At 38.7% G+C, this 16,903-nt stretch overlaps 1 protein-coding gene across 2 annotated transcripts; it reads left to right on the forward strand.

The window, feature by feature from the left end:
- The first annotated feature begins 4,739 nt into the window (after positions 1–4,739).
- On the forward strand, positions 4,740–16,615 carry LOC118455658 (saxitoxin and tetrodotoxin-binding protein 2-like). 2 transcript variants are annotated; one of them, XM_087835076.1, is made up of 6 exons: positions 4,740–4,967; positions 5,420–5,565; positions 5,655–5,740; positions 6,439–6,579; positions 7,202–7,317; positions 16,488–16,615. In XM_087835076.1, the coding sequence occupies exons 1-6, from the start codon at positions 4,851–4,853 to the stop codon at positions 16,560–16,562; spliced, it is 681 nt and encodes a 226-aa protein (XP_087691202.1). In that variant the 5' UTR covers positions 4,740–4,850; the 3' UTR covers positions 16,563–16,615. The 2 variants fall into 2 exon arrangements, with proteins under 2 accessions (XP_087691202.1, XP_035771186.2); XM_035915293.2 differs by having other exon boundaries at positions 7,202–7,321; positions 16,488–16,608.
- Positions 16,616–16,903: the final 288 nt, after the last annotated feature.

Here is a 16,903-nt window from a genome sequence, read left to right on the forward strand (position 1 = left end):
TAAATTATTTACATGGTTAAAAAATTAAAATCTTTCTAAAAACATGTTATTGCCAGTGAGGAGTGATAAAAAAATACATTTGTAAAAATTCTATCCAAAAAACTAAGAACTAAAAGGTAAAAAACTAATTTGACTTTCTAAAAACTAAATTCGAACTGAAAATAAGTGGGAGGGTATAAATAGAAGTGGAAGGCACTCTCTGCTCATTTCATTCCAACCCATCGGACAGAGCAGACCATTGAGAGCAAGCCTGTTTTTTCCTTTTGCAGTGTGTGCCTAGGCCTGAAGAAGACCTTCACAGGTCGAAACGTCGCCGCATAGGTACACAATTTCATATTCATTTGGCCTATTATAATTTAATTTGATCTCTTTTTTCTTTAACAACTAAAAGGTTTTTTTCAAAACCAATTCATTTTTTTCTTTCTTTTATTTCTTTAAAAATCTAAGTTAAAAATTACATATTTAAGTTAAAAATTTAGTTTAAAAATTTAATTTAAATTTGGTAGAAAAACCAATTAAAATCACTCGCCTCCATCCAACTCACCATGGTTGGATGGACTTCAGACTGGACCCTGGTGCGCCATGGCAGACGCCGTGGACAATCCAGGATCCAGACACCCTACCAAGGGATGGCCCGTGCACCGCCCGCCTCCAATTGGAGGAGGGGCCCAAACACTCATCCTAACCCACCTACCCCTGATCTAATCTGGCCCTAAAGTCTAACATATTTTCAATACCTATTTCTACTTCTTTCCTGGAAATCAAATCTTGAACCTTACCCCAGTACTGGATTTGAAGCCCGAGTAATCCTAACCCCAGCTGAAACCTAAAGCCTAACCCAACGTCACATCTCCTTTCTAAATTACTCCCCAAGTCGGGTTGAGTCCTCCCCAAGCAGGGTTGAGAGTGTAGTATTAAAAAGCCAAGTCGGCATTTGTAGTAGCCTAAAATTCGGAAGAGAAAGAGGACAGATGTAGACCAAAAGGAAGGGTAATGGGCAGAGGACAGGAGAGGGAAAGAAAAGGATGATAAAAAGGGAAAAGAGAAAGGGAAAAGAGGAAAAGACTGGAAAAGAGGACAGAAAGAAGAAAGGAAAAAATTTGAGCCAAAAAGTTTGGAAGAATTGGAATTGGATATGAGAAGAAAAAGCAAAAAGCTTGAAAAAGACATAATTCAGAAAAGCCAAAGAAAGCCAAGGAGGCGGGATCAGAGGGGAGAGTATAAATAGGAGCCTCAAACTCAGTGCTCTTCAGTATGCCCTCGCCTGAGGAAGAAGAAACACCTTAGAAACGTCGCGACAAGGGCATACTCATTTAATTTTTTCAACTTTATGTTAGTTTGTTATTTTAGTTTGTTATTTTGGGGGATTTTATTTCATCTTTTAATTCATGTTTTATTGATTTTCCTTAAAAACTCAAATCAGAGATACATCAAAACTAAGTGAAAAAAACTACACAGAAAACAAATTGGGAATGAAAACACTTTATTGGAAAAAAGCCAAAGTAACGGACACGAAAAATGAGAACCTGCAAAAAACAAATACTTACCTTTAAAAATTTAAAACAAAAATCATACTTACCTGAAAAGAAAAACCTGTAAAAGAAATACTTACTTTGGAAATCAAAAACACTTATGGAGGTAGAGGGATGTGAGGCTGTGGACCATCGGGGTTGATGGCCCGTGCACGCTCTGTTCCTCCTTCGGGAGGGACAGGTTCTTTTTCTTCACCCCTAACCCCTAAACCTTTCTTTGAAATGGGAAAGTTTCTTTGAAAAATCAAGAGATGTCAACCAAAACACCTGGAAAAGAATTCTGGAAAAGAATTGTGGAGCTCCATAAGTGTGGCTCAATTTTGAATGTGTGTGTGTGTGTGTGTGTGTGTACAGAGAGACAGCCAGGTTCATAATGGATATGAGGAAGTTTTTTCAAAAAAAGGAGCCACGTCAGGTAAAAGTGTAAAATCAAATGATCTATCAATCAAGAATAATGTTGGATCAGTGTTTCAAAATTTATATCTTTTATTAGATGTTCATGTGGTTTGGTTATTTGCCTTTTGGTTGAAAGTACACTGAGAGTGGACTTTTTGTTAGTGATCTTAATAGAATTTTTTTTATATTGATGTAATTTTTCATCTAATTGAATACAATCTATTTGTGTATGATTGTCAGTCCAAAGAGGGAGAGAGGAAAGAGGGAACGTGAGGAGAAAGTACAAGGTCAGAAAGAACCTTGTCTAGTCCTTAAGGACTAGAACAGCGCTATACAAATGCAGGCCATTTACCATTGTACTCTGTTGCTTCCATATATGACTGACTGGCTGGAGATATGGGGTACTGCATATAAAACGAAAACTCTTCCTATTTTCAAGTTACAAAAAAGAGCTATAAGAATTATAAACCAATCAAACTATATAGAACCAACTAACATTTTGTTTATTAATTTGAATACCCTGAAATTGTATGATTTAGTTGAATATAAAATGGCACACATAATGTATAAAGCACAAAATAACTTGCTTTGCCCCAGTACTCAGAAGCTGTTTAAAGTCAGAGAGAGTCAATATGACTTAAGGGGAACAGATTTCTTTAAAAAAAAACAAGATAAGGACAAATATAAAGCAGAGATGTGTTTCTGTTAGAGGAGTTAACCTGTGGAATCGTTATGACAGTGATTTAAAAAGGTGGAGTTCATTTTCCTTGTTTAAAAATAGAGGGTTAGAAAAATATATATATCAAGAATGAAAAGAAAAAGAAAAAAACAAAATTCTCAATTCTTTTGCTTTGATGTAGTTACTGAAATCTCTGCTCATTTCTCTTCTTTTTCCCTTATCAGTGAGCCACTCTCTCTCTCTCTCTGTGTGTGTGTGTGTGTGTGTGTGTGTGTGTGTGTCTTTTACACAAACAGTACAAGTAAATGAACTTGAAACAACTTTAACATGTAATGCACAGGACTTTCCAGCTGTGCGCCCTCCTGTGGAACACAGAGGCAATTGATTGTCCCAAGCTGTTCAGATCCACTGCGCGAACACCTTCTGACACTTTGTACCGCATTGAGCCAGCAGAGGGAGCCCCTCTTGTCAAATCCCAGTTGCACAGCAGCTGCCCAGACAGGCAAGAAATTAAAGGCATGCCCTGAACTCTTGACCCCTACACAGAGAGACATTGTTGCACTTTGCTGCCATGTTAGGGTTCACTTGTCAAAGTTAAAAGAGTTGTACAATCATTACAAAGTTGCTATGAGAGATTATGTTTGTAGACTGAATAGTTGATTATGAAAATGGCGTGATCATACACCATGGCTTTCACAGTCACCTGATGTCATCCAAGATTATCTGGGGAAATTTTACTCACATAACAGATAATAGCTCTGTTAGTGTTTCCTAATCAATTCCAGGAAACACTGAAGTTGTTGCGGAGGCATGTGTTGTACAAATACTTCCAAAACTTGTCTTTGCCTGCATGTACACATTGCTTCTTTGGTTCAGGTCTGTTATGTGTTTCTACATAGTTGTGTCTTCTAAACCTATTGGCAGAGAATAACTTAATAATAAAAAAAAATACAAAACACATGTCTAAGGCAGATTAAAGCCCAACTTAGGCATTCATTAAGTAAATCCACAACTCACTGTTACTGTAACACAGGACAATTTATTAAAGGGGATGAATACAGGAAAACAGCACTGCAGGATAGTCAATCAATGAACTGAACTACAAAAAGTCAAAAGTGCCCATCAGGTAGGCTGGAATCAGACACGTTACCATCAACAATATAATTGTGAATGTTTCACATACTTAAAGAAAAGCGAGATGTACTGACAATAGCCAAACACGGGTAAATGTGTAGTAAATGGCAGTGCGGTAAATCTGCCTGGTATGATATTAAATACACTTACTACTTCATTTATCTCAGATCGTTTGTAACGAGCCACGGAAAGCAGTGGTAGCCACTGAAAAGACTAGAAATGGGCGTAATGCATTAGATGTCGGCTAGCGCGCAGCTAACATTTACCACAAAGAAAAAGGGTTAAACGTGTTATTCAGCGTCGTGTAATTTCCGCTAAATCCAGACTCTGTAACTTTAAAGAAACTTTAAATTACTGTGAAAGAAGCTTTCCTATGTATGCTTCACAAATTTTCAAAAGCAGCAGAGAGTACCTGGAGAAATGCTTAAATTGTCAGTTTAGACTAATGAAAGAAATGCTGACTTGGATGTGGCTGTTTTGCATCTCAGTGCTTTACTTTGAGATGTAGTAATACAATCCTTTTTCTGAAACAGCTATGATGCTGTGTAGCATGAATGGAATTATTTGCTAATATTTAAGGCCTGCATTTAATAGAGGTCTGCGGAAATAGTGCAAAAACAACACGTCAAATGCTTAAACTGTCTTTTAACAGCCATTTATCAGAATATCTTTTAAGAAAAGGAGGAATCGCTCCTAGCACCTTGAGGAGCTGTTGTTGTGATTTGTATAAATAAAACTGAATTGAACTGGTCAGTTCAAACACTGACAGAGTAGGTGTGATGCAGCTAAGTGGGAAACATGCTGCTAAATAAAATAAATGAGCTTGTAAAAATATGAAGTAATAATAGTAATGTTTACAGCAGTACTATCAGTAAGAAAAACAAACCCAAATCAATACATGTGTAAGCGCTGAACATAATATTTACAGCAGTGTGTGGTTTGCTGCATCCTGCTGTTCAGGGTTCAGTTTATCTTCTATAAAAAAGCAAACAGACTCTTTGGACCGGCTGTGCTCAGTCTGCAGTCTTCATGAGACGCCTCTCTCCGAGTTTACCTCAGAGCTTCTTCCCTCGAGATCTCACAAACACAGCAGGCCCTCCTGATCCAGGATGCAGCTTTTGTTCAGAGTTTTTCTGCTGGCTCTGATTCTGCAGAGCTGCAGTGCTGAAGCTGCCGCAAAGGAATGTGACCTCCCACCGAAGTTGCGACAGGAGGTACTGCACAAGGTGGGAACTCACAGAAACATCTGCCAAGTCACTACTTGTTGACTGATATCTCTTTACAGTAAAAGGAGGCTACAAACATATATTTGGTAATTTTTTGGTCTCTTTATTAACAGAAGAGGTCGTTATTTGTTCTATAAACAAAAATCTGCTCAATTAAGGCTAATTTAAAGTTTGAGTTTTAAGTACTGTGAACATTCAATGCATTCTGGAAACAAGCATACAGTCAAGGCAATTACATCGTAAGAAGGTTAAATGTTTTTCCTTTCCTTAAAATGTCTTGAAGGTATTCATTACATTAAACAGTATTTGCAGTATTATTTGTATCTCCTATGCAGTTTAAGGGTAGATGCTACCACACGGTTCTACTTTACCTACATTTCAAGTAATATTAGGAAACTGTAATGAATCCAGAAAACAAATGCTTGTGGGTTTACAATAGTTCCTCCTCACAGGTGTTTGAGTCACGATGGGTTCTGGTGGAAGCGTTCTCAGATTATCCAGCAGGTCTGAGGTTGGTGAAGCATGCCAACAGCTCCCTGATGGAGATGAAGGAGGCAATCAACAATGAAACCTTTCTGTTCATCGAGAGAAACATAGTGTAAGTTTGTCAAACTGAGGACAAACAGCAGTTCAGTACCTGCTTACTTTCTGCAAAAGTTTTTTTAAATGTATTTATTTTATTTACAGCTCTGGAAAATGTCTTGTGTTTCAAGTCAACATGTCCATTCCTGATCCAGAGACTTCCAACCACAGCATGGTTCTGGACAGCCCTGGTAAGTCCAAAACAGGCCCAGACTAGACCTTTTATTAAGACATTTGGATGTGAAAGCAGCCAGAGAAATATCATTAAAAGATTTCTCAAAGTATAAAAACAACTTTCCTAATGTTGTTTGATTTTGGTTGGAAGTGAGAGGTTTGTTCTGATGATTCACAGCAATAAAAAGAAAAAACAAACACTAACACTGCTCCCATGATGTCTGACCTACTGAGATAACACCACAGAGCACAGCAATGTTCTCAGTATGGCCACAAGGTAGCTAACATACCAGTGGCCAAGAGAATTAGACCAGTTTGCAGCATGTGGATACCAAAGAACCTTGTGAAAAGGATTTTTTTTAAACTTCCACTTTTTATTTATCAAGTGTTAGGCAATTAAAGTTGTCAGTTAGGTTTTTAGAAATCAGAATGTTGACATATTGGTAAAACCTCAACCACAGGAAAATTTTCTTTTAAAATTCCCTTTTGTATATTACAAAATTTGTACTTTAAAAAAGGCAGAAATTGGAATTTCTCATCTCCAAACTAAACTACAGAACTTTTTTTTTTAGGGGGACGCCTGTCTGTCTGTTTGTAGCATCAGTCATGGGGAACTACTTAAAGAGGAAAACAAAATCTTCCAACCAGGTCTCAACTGTTAGTCATCATTGTGGCGAGATGTTAATGATTTTTTTTTTTAATGTGTTCCCATTAGGAGTTATGGAGTTTGGCGGGTTGGTGTCTCCATACAATGATCAGGGCCGAGCAGATGTTTACCAGGGCTGTGCAGACTGTCTGACCGTTGTCTACAGCGGCATCTTTCAGGGAATTCCAGGAAGGCTGTTGCTCATCTACAGTAAGAATGAAACACCCTAACTTTACAGAGTCATCAGTGCGAAACTGAACAGAAAACTCATGCAAACAGGAGGCAGAAGTGTCCACTGTGCACTCAGCATCACATCATACCAAGTGAAACATAGACAGTGCCCTGAAAGAAATTCTCACTGAAAAAAAGGAACATCTGAAAGAATTTGACTTTTTTTTTAATGAGCAAATCCTAATAATAATGAAAGTTTCAGAAACTTTAAAGCTGAGAGTTCAACAGGATCATATCGACCAAGGTGACAATCTTCTGAAATGGAAAACACAAAGCAGAACTCAACACACTGAATTTAGCAGGTGCCCCACAGAGCGTTCTCATGAAGCTACAGTATTGTGAAAAGCCTTGAATGTTTCTGAAAAAGCCATTAAAAGAAACTAGACCACAAAACTAACTAACTCCAAATGCAAGAGCACCGTGAATAACAAACCTTCCCCTTCGCTCTTGTTGCTATCTTTCTGTCACAAGTCACTCCTGACACTCGACTCCACCCAGCCCACCCTGACTGCACTCTCTTCCTCACCTCTCCGTGGATGGTGGACCCCAAGTTTTTTTGTTTTTTTTTCAGTGCTTTGAATTGCTATTCTCTGCCTTTCAGGAAAAGAAGGGAAGCATACGGACACTGATGAGCTGAAGGTGGGTGAGAGCATCCACAGGAAGCTGGCAGAGTGCCTCAAGTTCAATGTTGAGACAACCTTCATATATGACGGCAAGGCAGGTGAGAGAGAAAATCTGGAAATTAGCTAGCATTTACACTACCTGTTGAAAGGGTTAGTGGTGTTAGTGTGAATAATGCCATTTTCTGCAGTTTCTTTGAAACTGCCTTGCACGGGGTTTGAGTTACATTTTCTCATTTTGTGGGTGTGATCCAGTCAGCAGGCACACGCACATAAACACCATTCCCACAGTTTCCTGAACAGAAGACAAAACAAAATGATTAACTTCTTACTTTTCAGAGTTGTACGAGCCGGGGTTCACTGACTGATGCTACGATAATAAAGAGATCCTACACCCGCTTTAAGCACAAAGTTTAGCTTCTTCACCTCTTTTCAGCAGAAAATGAAGCTTCTACATCTGTTTTAAGCTGAAAGTCCAGCTTCTTCACCTCTTTTCTGCAAAAAGTTCAGCTCCTTCAGCTCTTTTTAGCAGAAACTTCAGCTTCTTTACCTCTTTCCAGCAGATAGTTCTGCTTCTTCAGCTGTTTTCAGCAGATTCCACTACACGGTATTCACACTACATTTTCGCAGGAAATGCAACTTTTTCTAGTTCTAGTTGCTCCGTTTCTTTGGTGGTTAACTACTCCCTCAGTTTTCATCCAATTTCCACCATTAAAACTTTAAACTGTTCTGCTCCTTCTGCTAATTCCTGCTATATCTTTGAGTTCTGATTACGAGTGTGCTCACTGATGTAGCTCGCCGGGGTGAGCTGTGTTTTAGCTCAGTGAGATGAGCAGCTGTTTTGAGACTGGGAGGTCTGGGTTTGAATCTCGGCCATGGCAACTTTTTCATGTCTTTTCAACACAAATTTCAGCTTCTTCAACCCTTTTCAGCAGAATTTTCAGGTTCTTCACCTCTTTTCAGCAGAAAGTTTAACTTCTTCACCTTTTTTAAGCACAAATTTTAGTTTCTTCACCTATTTTCAGCAGATAGTTCTGCTTTTTCAGCTGTTTTCAGCAGATTGTACTACATGGCTTTCACACTGGATTTTCGCAGGAAATGCAACTTATTCTAGTTTATTTTTCTCCTTATGGTAACTGAGAGATGAGAGCCATTATATCTCCCTTTTCTCTAACCAGCAACAACAATAACATATAAAAACAGCTTTTTATACAACAGTATCAACTAAAACTTGTACTTAACAGAGCCTACCTAATACAAAGAAAACAGCACACAGTTGTCATCAACAGCGTGAATAGCAACTGCAACATTCAGTGCTGTTAGCAAGGATTAGAACAATTACAATCTCATAGAGAAACATTAGAACTAAGTGCAAGTCAAAAAGCACCCAACTAACTAACGAGTATTAGCTTAGCATGTTAACTAAAAATTCTACTCGGGAAGAAAGTTAGTACCGATGCATCAAAATGCTTGTAACTTTGAGGGTATGTGCTAGTACTGCTTACAATCAAAACAGATGTTGACAATTACCAGTACACAGCAAATCCAGCATGTCCAAATTAACACTGTCAGATTTGATTTCAACACTATTAAAGTGTCTATATGGGTCCACACCAGAGAGTGTTAATTTAACTCTTTTTGGAGAGTTGGTACGTTAGCTCTGATTTAGTGTTAAACACCAAATCTGTCTGGAGTTGATAATTTAACACTTGGTGTTAAGAGTTTATATATTAACTCTCAAAGAGTATTTTAGTTTAACTACGTAAGAGTTATCTTCTAATTAATTCTAAAAAGCGGGAATTTTACTGTTCTGAACTTCTAGAAATTTCTTTTGGAAATAAACATTTACTAAAAAGACGCAATGGTTTTTGAAAAACATTTATTCTGAACTGTGCACCACAATTTCAAAACATTTTCTGAAAGATGTAACAGTGTACATGTTCTCAAGAATTTTGTTTATCAAAAGGTCTGACATAGGTGAGCTGGTAAATGCAAATAACAGCATTCTCATCACTTATTTCTTCAATACAATATGCATGTCCTTCATTCATCACTTTGTGGAACTTCAACGCAAACAACTCAAATATGTAGAGCAAAATGTTCTGAAACGGCTTCACTTCAGCTTCGATTGGAGCCTATGGTGCTGGGGGCGGAGTCTGTGAATTTACTCCATTAGTGTCATAGCCCCTCTAGGAGTTCAGAGTTAAGAAGTCAAGAGTTAATGTTTCCATTGTAACACCTCCAGATTTGAAATAGAAACACTCATTTTTAACACTCGATTTTAACTACTATCATTTTACACCTTAGAGTTACATTAAAAGAATGTGACTCTACTTAGAATAAAATTAACTCTAAGACTACTAACACCAAAACATGTAACACTTTTGAATTTGCTGTGTATGAGAATGTTTTCACTAATACACATACAAAATTGACAACAGCATCGCTCACAAGCACCTACCACCAGCTTGGGAGTATTTTCTTTGCTGAGGCATGCGCTGTGCAGCAATTTGGAACCTTAACCGTTGCAGTTCGGTATTTGTCCACCAGGTGGCTCCAACTATTCACAAAGCACATCAATTTTGAGGAACTTCATTAAGCTGTTTTCTAACTCTGTTACACTTATGTCACTGTTTCCTCCTCATGTCCTTACTGTGCATATCTGGACAATGATATTTCATGAGTAATAATTAAAAAAAATCTATACATATAAAACACACACACACATACAGTGACATTTTAAATTATCTCCAGAATACTGTATATACTATGGCCACAACTTTGCATCATGGTGCTGATCCAGAATCCTTCCATTATTTATTCCTAGTGCTATAATAATAATAAAGTAAGAATAAAACATATAAAATAATGTATTTATGATGATTCAGTTTGTTTGACTATCCTCTCTGTGCAGGCAGAAACTTTATTAAATGTTTAAACTGCAGAGATACAATAATGTTGCTGCTGTAAAATTAGCATTTTGTCCTATCTGAAATAAAAATCTAATATAATCTGTTTCTCAATGTATTTTTAAAACACAGTGATTTTTCCTAATATCATAATTATAATAATTCATAATTATGTGGATATGCATATTAGATCGTTTTCAGTCAAATATAAGTCCTCCACAAAGGCAGGAAAAGACCTGTAACTTACTTTAAAACTAAACATGTTCCCTAAAACGGTGACATAGCTACAGACCCCTGACAGCCTTACCCAGTCAGCTAGCAGCTATGACCAGCACTACTTGTGCAGTTAATAACAGGACAGGTAATGTTTGTCACGCTGTTGCACACACAGTACGCTCATTAGTTTCAAATTGTCAGTTGCCACAACACAACTTACCAACGTGTCCATAATAAGCTAATACTGCTGTGTGCTATAGACTACAGTGTACGCAGTACAGCTACTTACTGGATTTTGATGCATCAGTCTGCATCTCCCAGTTATTTTGTCTGTTTCTCCTACAGCTTCACACTGCTCAGGCGGAAAAAATGCGCGTGCTCTTTGCGAGCTCGTTTCTGGTTTGTAACCAGTGCGCTCTGCTGTCAAGGGCGATCATTGGGCAATGGTAGTCATGTGACTGATGCAAGCCAGATCCTTTAATCTAGCAAAACTGTGATTAATAGTTAAATGTTATTATTGAGCAATGTTCCCTCTAATTTTTCATGTGTCTGAGCGAACACACAAACTCCCTGAGCGATCCCTTGGACCACTGTGAGCAACATCTGTGCACTGTGGTCACGCCGGCATCTAATCCATCCAAGTTACATCGTTTATTAAAATAATCAAATTACAGCATTTACATTTAGACTATGTTAGACTTTTAATTAACTGCTTTATCCCACTTACAATGAAAATGTAAAAAATCTTGTTCATGATCTGTGTAGTATGTTAACACTATTGGAAGTAAAAATAACTTGAACTCTGTAACTCTCTGTAACCTGTAACTCTCTGTCTGCAAAATATAGTATATAATGACCAATGTTGGGCAATTAATTATATAGTTACTTCTTCAAAAAAGTAACTCAGTTTTTTGCAGCTTTTTTTTTAATGCAGCCAAGGCGTTTTTAAATAAACATTTCAAACTGTTTACAGAACAATCAGCTGTTCTGCATCAAAGCTGATGCCACACAAATTATTTGTGCCACTCCAAAAAATAATTTCTGTCCACTATGAGATGAAGGAGAACAACAGCCTGATACCTGCAGGCCTGACAACAGCAGATGGATCACAGCTGTAACACCTGTAACATTCAGCAGTCACCTCATTGTTCTGACACACACAACAAAACTATTGACTACACTACACACTAACTACACAAGATTTGTGCTAAACGTTGCAAATCTCTCACATCTCAAAACACCGCCATCACTCCTAAAACTTCCCCCCGTGTCTTAACAACTAGATGCCACGTTGCCATATCATTTTTTGATTGGTCGACATGGTACTTTTTTCGACCAATAGGAAAGGGTGGGGGGTGGTTTTGTTTTTGCTCGCAGGCTTTCAAGTGTTTTCCTTATAAAACGCCGTTTTTACCGTTTCTTCCCGCAGTAAATATAAACAACGACAGTATTCAGGAAGAAAACCAAACATTGCAGATATTTTTATCATAACTCTGGTTTTACGTGGCCGATCAACACAAGTTAAAAACTGGTATAAAGTCCACACTTTTTCCATCAATTGTTCCGTCTGTCCTGCTCACATCTCCAATGGTTGTACACATTGTCATTAACGTGGCTTCACTCCACATCAGCCACGCTGCTTTGCTAGCTAAAACACCGGTGTCGGCACATAAGGACGCTGTCATCAACCACGTTGATTAGCTGCGTATATACGAATGTGAATCGCATCATTGGCTGGACTAATTCAGTAAAATCATAATTCACGTCGGCAGTAATGACACCCGGTTACGCCAATCGGAGGTCACTAAAATCAATATTGAATCGGTGTGTAACTTTGCGAAAACAATGTCGGACTCTGTAGTTTTCTCTGGTCCCCTCCCCAATCAGACCAGGAGTGACATGTTTAGCCGCATGTTCTCCTTAAATTGCTGGCTGTCTGAGTGGTGTCCCAGAAATGATGTGGGCTTCATAGATAATTGGCAAACCTTCTGGAGGAAACCTGGTCTTGTTAGGAGAGATGGCATCCATCCCACTTTGGATGGAGCAGCTCTCATTTCTAGAAATATCGACAAATTTATTAAACCCCTCAAAACATGACTATCCAGAGTTGGGACCAGGAAGCAGAGTTGCAGTCTTACACGCCTCTCTGCAGCTTCTCTCCTCCTGCTACCCCCCCAAAAACCCATCTCCATAGAGACTGTCTGCTTCCAAAAAGACAAAAAACAAACTAAAAACCAGCAACAAACAACTTAAACATTTACAAAGAAAGAACAATACAGTATCCACATCTGAACCAAAGAGTAAAACAGTGAAATGTGGATTATTAAATATTAGGTCTCTCTCCTCCAAGTCTCTGTTAGTACATGACTTAATAATTGATCAACAAATTGATTTACTCTGCCTTACAGAAATCTGGTTGCAGCAGGATGATTATGTTAGTTTAAATGAATCAACACCCCCGAGTCATTCTAACTACCAGAAATCTCGAAGCACAGGTCGAGGGGGCGGTTTGGCAGCAATTTTTCACACCAGTCTATTAATTAATGAAAGACCAAGACAGACTTTTAATTCATTTGAAAGCCTGATGCTTAACATTGTCCACCCCAGCTGTGAAAGTCAGAAACCAGTCTTACTTGTTATCATCTATCGTCCACCTGGGCCTTACACAGAGTTTCTGTCTGATTTCTCAGACTTTATATCTAATTTAGTTCTGAGCTCAGATAAAATAATTATTGTGGGTGATTTTAACATCCATGTTGATGCTAAAAATGACAGCCTCAACATGGCATTTAATCTGTTGTTAGACTCAATTGGTTTCTCTCAAAATGTAAAAGAACCCACCCACCACTTTAATCACACTCTAGATCTTGTTTTAACATATGGCATAGAAACTGAACATTTAACAGTGTTTCCTGAAAACCCTCTCCTGTCTGATCATTTCTTGATAACATTTACATTTACAATAATTGATTACGCAGCAGTGGAGAGTGGACTTTATCAAAGTAGATGTCTTTCTGAAAGTGCTGTAACTAAGTTTAAGAATATAATCCAGCCACTGTTATCATCGTCAATGCCCTGTACCAACACAGAGCAGAGCAGCTATCTGAACGCTACCCCAACAGAGGTCGATTATCTTGTTAATAATTTCACCTCCTCACTGCGTGCGACTCTGGATACTGTAGCTCCGGTGAAAACTAAGGTCTCTAATCAGAAGTACCTGACCCCGTGGTATAATTCTCAAACACGTACCCTAAAGCAGATGACTCGTAATCTGGAGAGGAAATGACGTGTCACAAATTTAGAGGATCATCATTTAGCCTGGAGAAATAGTTTGTTGCTTTATAAGAAAGCCCTCCGCAAAGCCAGAACAGCTTACTACTCATCACTGATTGAAGAAAATAAGAACAACCCCAGGTTTCTCTTCAGCACTGTAGCCAGGCTGACAAAAAGTCAGAGCTCTTTTGAGCCAACCATCCCTTTAACGTTAACTAGTGATGACTTCATGAACTTCTTCACAAATAAAATTTTTATCATTAGAGAAAAAATTACCAATAATCATCCCACAGATGTAATATTATCTACAGCTACTCTTAGTTCCATTGATGTTAAGTTAGACTCTTTTTCTCCAATCGATCTTTCTGAGTTAACTTCAATAATTACTTCCTCCAAACCATCAACGTGTCTTTTAGACCCCATTCCTACAAAACTGCTCAAAGAAGTCCTGCCATTGATTAATTCTTCGATCTTATATATGATCAACCTATCTCTAATAATCGGCTATGTACCACAGGCCTTCAAGGTGGCTGCAGTTAAACCTTTACTCAAAAAGCCATCTCTAGACCCAGCAGTCTTAGCTAATTATAGGCCAATCTCCAACCTTCCTTTCATATCAAAAATCCTTGAAAGAGTAGTTGTCAAACAGCTAACAGATCATCTGCAGAGAAATGGTTTATTTGAAGAGTTTCAGTCAGGTTTCAGAGTTCATCACAGCACAGAAACAGCTTTAGTGAAGGTTACAAATGATCTTCTTATGGCCTCTGACAGTGGACTCATCTCTGTGCTTGTCCTTCTTGACCTTAGTGCAGCATTCGATACTGTTGACCATAATATCCTGTTAGAGCGATTAGAACATGCTGTAGGTATTACAGGTATTGCACTGCAGTGGTTTGTATCATATCTATCTAATAGACTCCAATTTGTGCATGTAAATGGAGAGTCCTCTTCACACACTGAGGTTAATTATGGAGTTCCACAGGGTTCAGTGCTAGGACCAATTCTGTTTACATTATACATGCTTCCCCTAGGCAGCATCATTAGAAGACATAGCATACATTTTCACTGCTATGCAGATGACACCCAGCTCTATCTGTCCATAAAGCCAGATAACACACACCAATTAGTTAAACTGCAGGAATGTCTTAAAGACATAAAGACTTGGATGGCCACTAACTTTCTGCTTCTTAACTCAGATAAAACTGAGGTCATTGTACTCGGCGCTGAAAAGCTTAGAAATATGGTATCTAACCAGATTCTTACTCTGGATGGCATTACCTTGGCCTCCAGTAACACTGTGAGGAACCTTGGAGTCATTTTTGACCAGGATATGTCCTTCAACGCACATATTAAACAAATATGTAAGACTGCGTTCTTCCATTTGCGCAACATCTCTAAAATTAGAAATATCCTGTCTCAGAGTGACGCTGAAAAACTAGTTTATGCATTTATTACTTCCAGGCTGGACTACTGCAATTCATTATTATCAGGATGTCCAAAAAACTCACTGAAAAGCCTTCAGTTAATCCAAAATGCTGCAGCAAGAGTACTGACAGGGACTAGAAAGAGAGAGCATATTTCTCCTGTTTTGGCTTCCCTTCATTGGCTTCCTGTTAAATCCAGAATTGAATTCAAAATCCTGCTCCTCACATACAAGGTCTTAAATAATCAGGCCCCATCTTATCTTAATGACCTTGTAGTACCATATTACCCTATTAGAGCACTTCGCTCTCGCTCTGCAGGCCTACTTGTTGTTCCTAGAGTATTTAAAAGTAGAATGGGAGGGAGAGCCTTCAGTTTTCAGGCCCCTCTTTTGTGGAACCAGCTTCCAGTTTGGATTCGGGAGACAGACACTATCTCTACTTTTAAGATTAGGCTTAAAGCTTTCCTTTTTGCTAAAGCATATAGTTAGGGCTGGACCAGGTGACCCTGAATCCTCCCTTAGTTATGCTGCAATAGATGTAGGCTGCCGGGGGATTCCCATGATGCATTGAGTTTTTCCTTTCCAGTCACCTTTCTCACTCACTATGTGTTAATAGACCTCTCTGTATTGAATCATATCTGTTATTAATCTCTGTCTCTCTTCCACAGCATGTCTTTTATCCTGTCTTCCTTCTCTCACCCCAACCGGTCGCAGCAGATGGCCGCCCCTCCCTGAGCCTGGTTCTGCCGGAGGTTTCTTCCTGTTAAAAGGGAGTTTTTCCTTCCCACTGTCGCCAAAGTGCTTGCTCATAGGGGGTCATATGATTGTTGGGCTTTTCTCTGTATCTATGAAGCGCCTTGAGGCGACATTTGTTGTGATTTGGCGCTATATAAATAAAATTGAATTGAATTGAATTGAATTGAATTGAACTATGGGATAAGGTGGCATCGTTCTAATCCCATACGGGAGCAGCCAGTGACTTACTGATTAACACTGCTAAACAGAATTGTTGAAATTTTAATTTCAATTCAGGTTAGATTTTTTTTTTGTGTGCAACGCAGATTTTCTGTGCGCAGAGACCGTGCCAGCAGTGCGCAATTGCGCATGTGCGCAGCTTAGAGGGAACATTGTTATTGAGGGGTACAGGCAGGTCTCCACATACACACACACACATGAAAAAAATAATAATAATTTTAAAAAATTATAAAAATTTGCCTCAAAAAAAGGGCACTTGGGGCACCCATCAGGGAAGGGGCAGGTGCTCAAGCCCCTTCTGCCCCCACGTCTGCACATGCCTGGTGGGGACAGCTGTTGGTCCAGGCCTGCGTGGAAGAAGGTGGAGTAAAGCCGGTGGTGTCGTTAGGCCTATTTTAGGGGTGCTGAAGCCTCCCTAAAGCTGTGTGGCAGGTCAAATTGCTGACTCAAGTCTTGTCTCTGTTTCTGCAGATTTTTGTCTCGAAAAGAAGGAAGAAGAGAGAGACGCCTGAAGACGAAGAGACGAGTTTTAGTTCAGAATCTTGAATTTGATCTGATGACTTTATTTCACTCTGAAGAGTAAAGACTGAACTGTAACCACAGACTTTCAGTTGTGTTTGATTTCAGAGGATACTGTTGAAGTAGTTTGTGTGTGTGTGTGTGTGTGTGTGTGTGTGTGTGTGTGTGTGTGTGTGTGTGTGTGTGTGTGTGTTGGGATATTTTTTGTCTTAAAATATTTAAGCCTGATCTTTTTAGGGCAAAGTCAGAGTAAGGATCCAGATTTATCAGGTTAAAATTACAAGAAAGGAAAGGAGGAAAAAAGAAAAGGCAGAAAAGGAGATAGGAAATGAATGAAACGGATGAGTAAAAGGTGTGAAAGAAAGAAA

Source organism: Neolamprologus brichardi, chromosome 22 (genome assembly GCF_056152115.1).
Source record: "Neolamprologus brichardi isolate AB-2024 chromosome 22, ASM5615211v1, whole genome shotgun sequence".
Lineage (NCBI taxonomy): Eukaryota > Metazoa > Chordata > Actinopteri > Cichliformes > Cichlidae > Neolamprologus > Neolamprologus brichardi.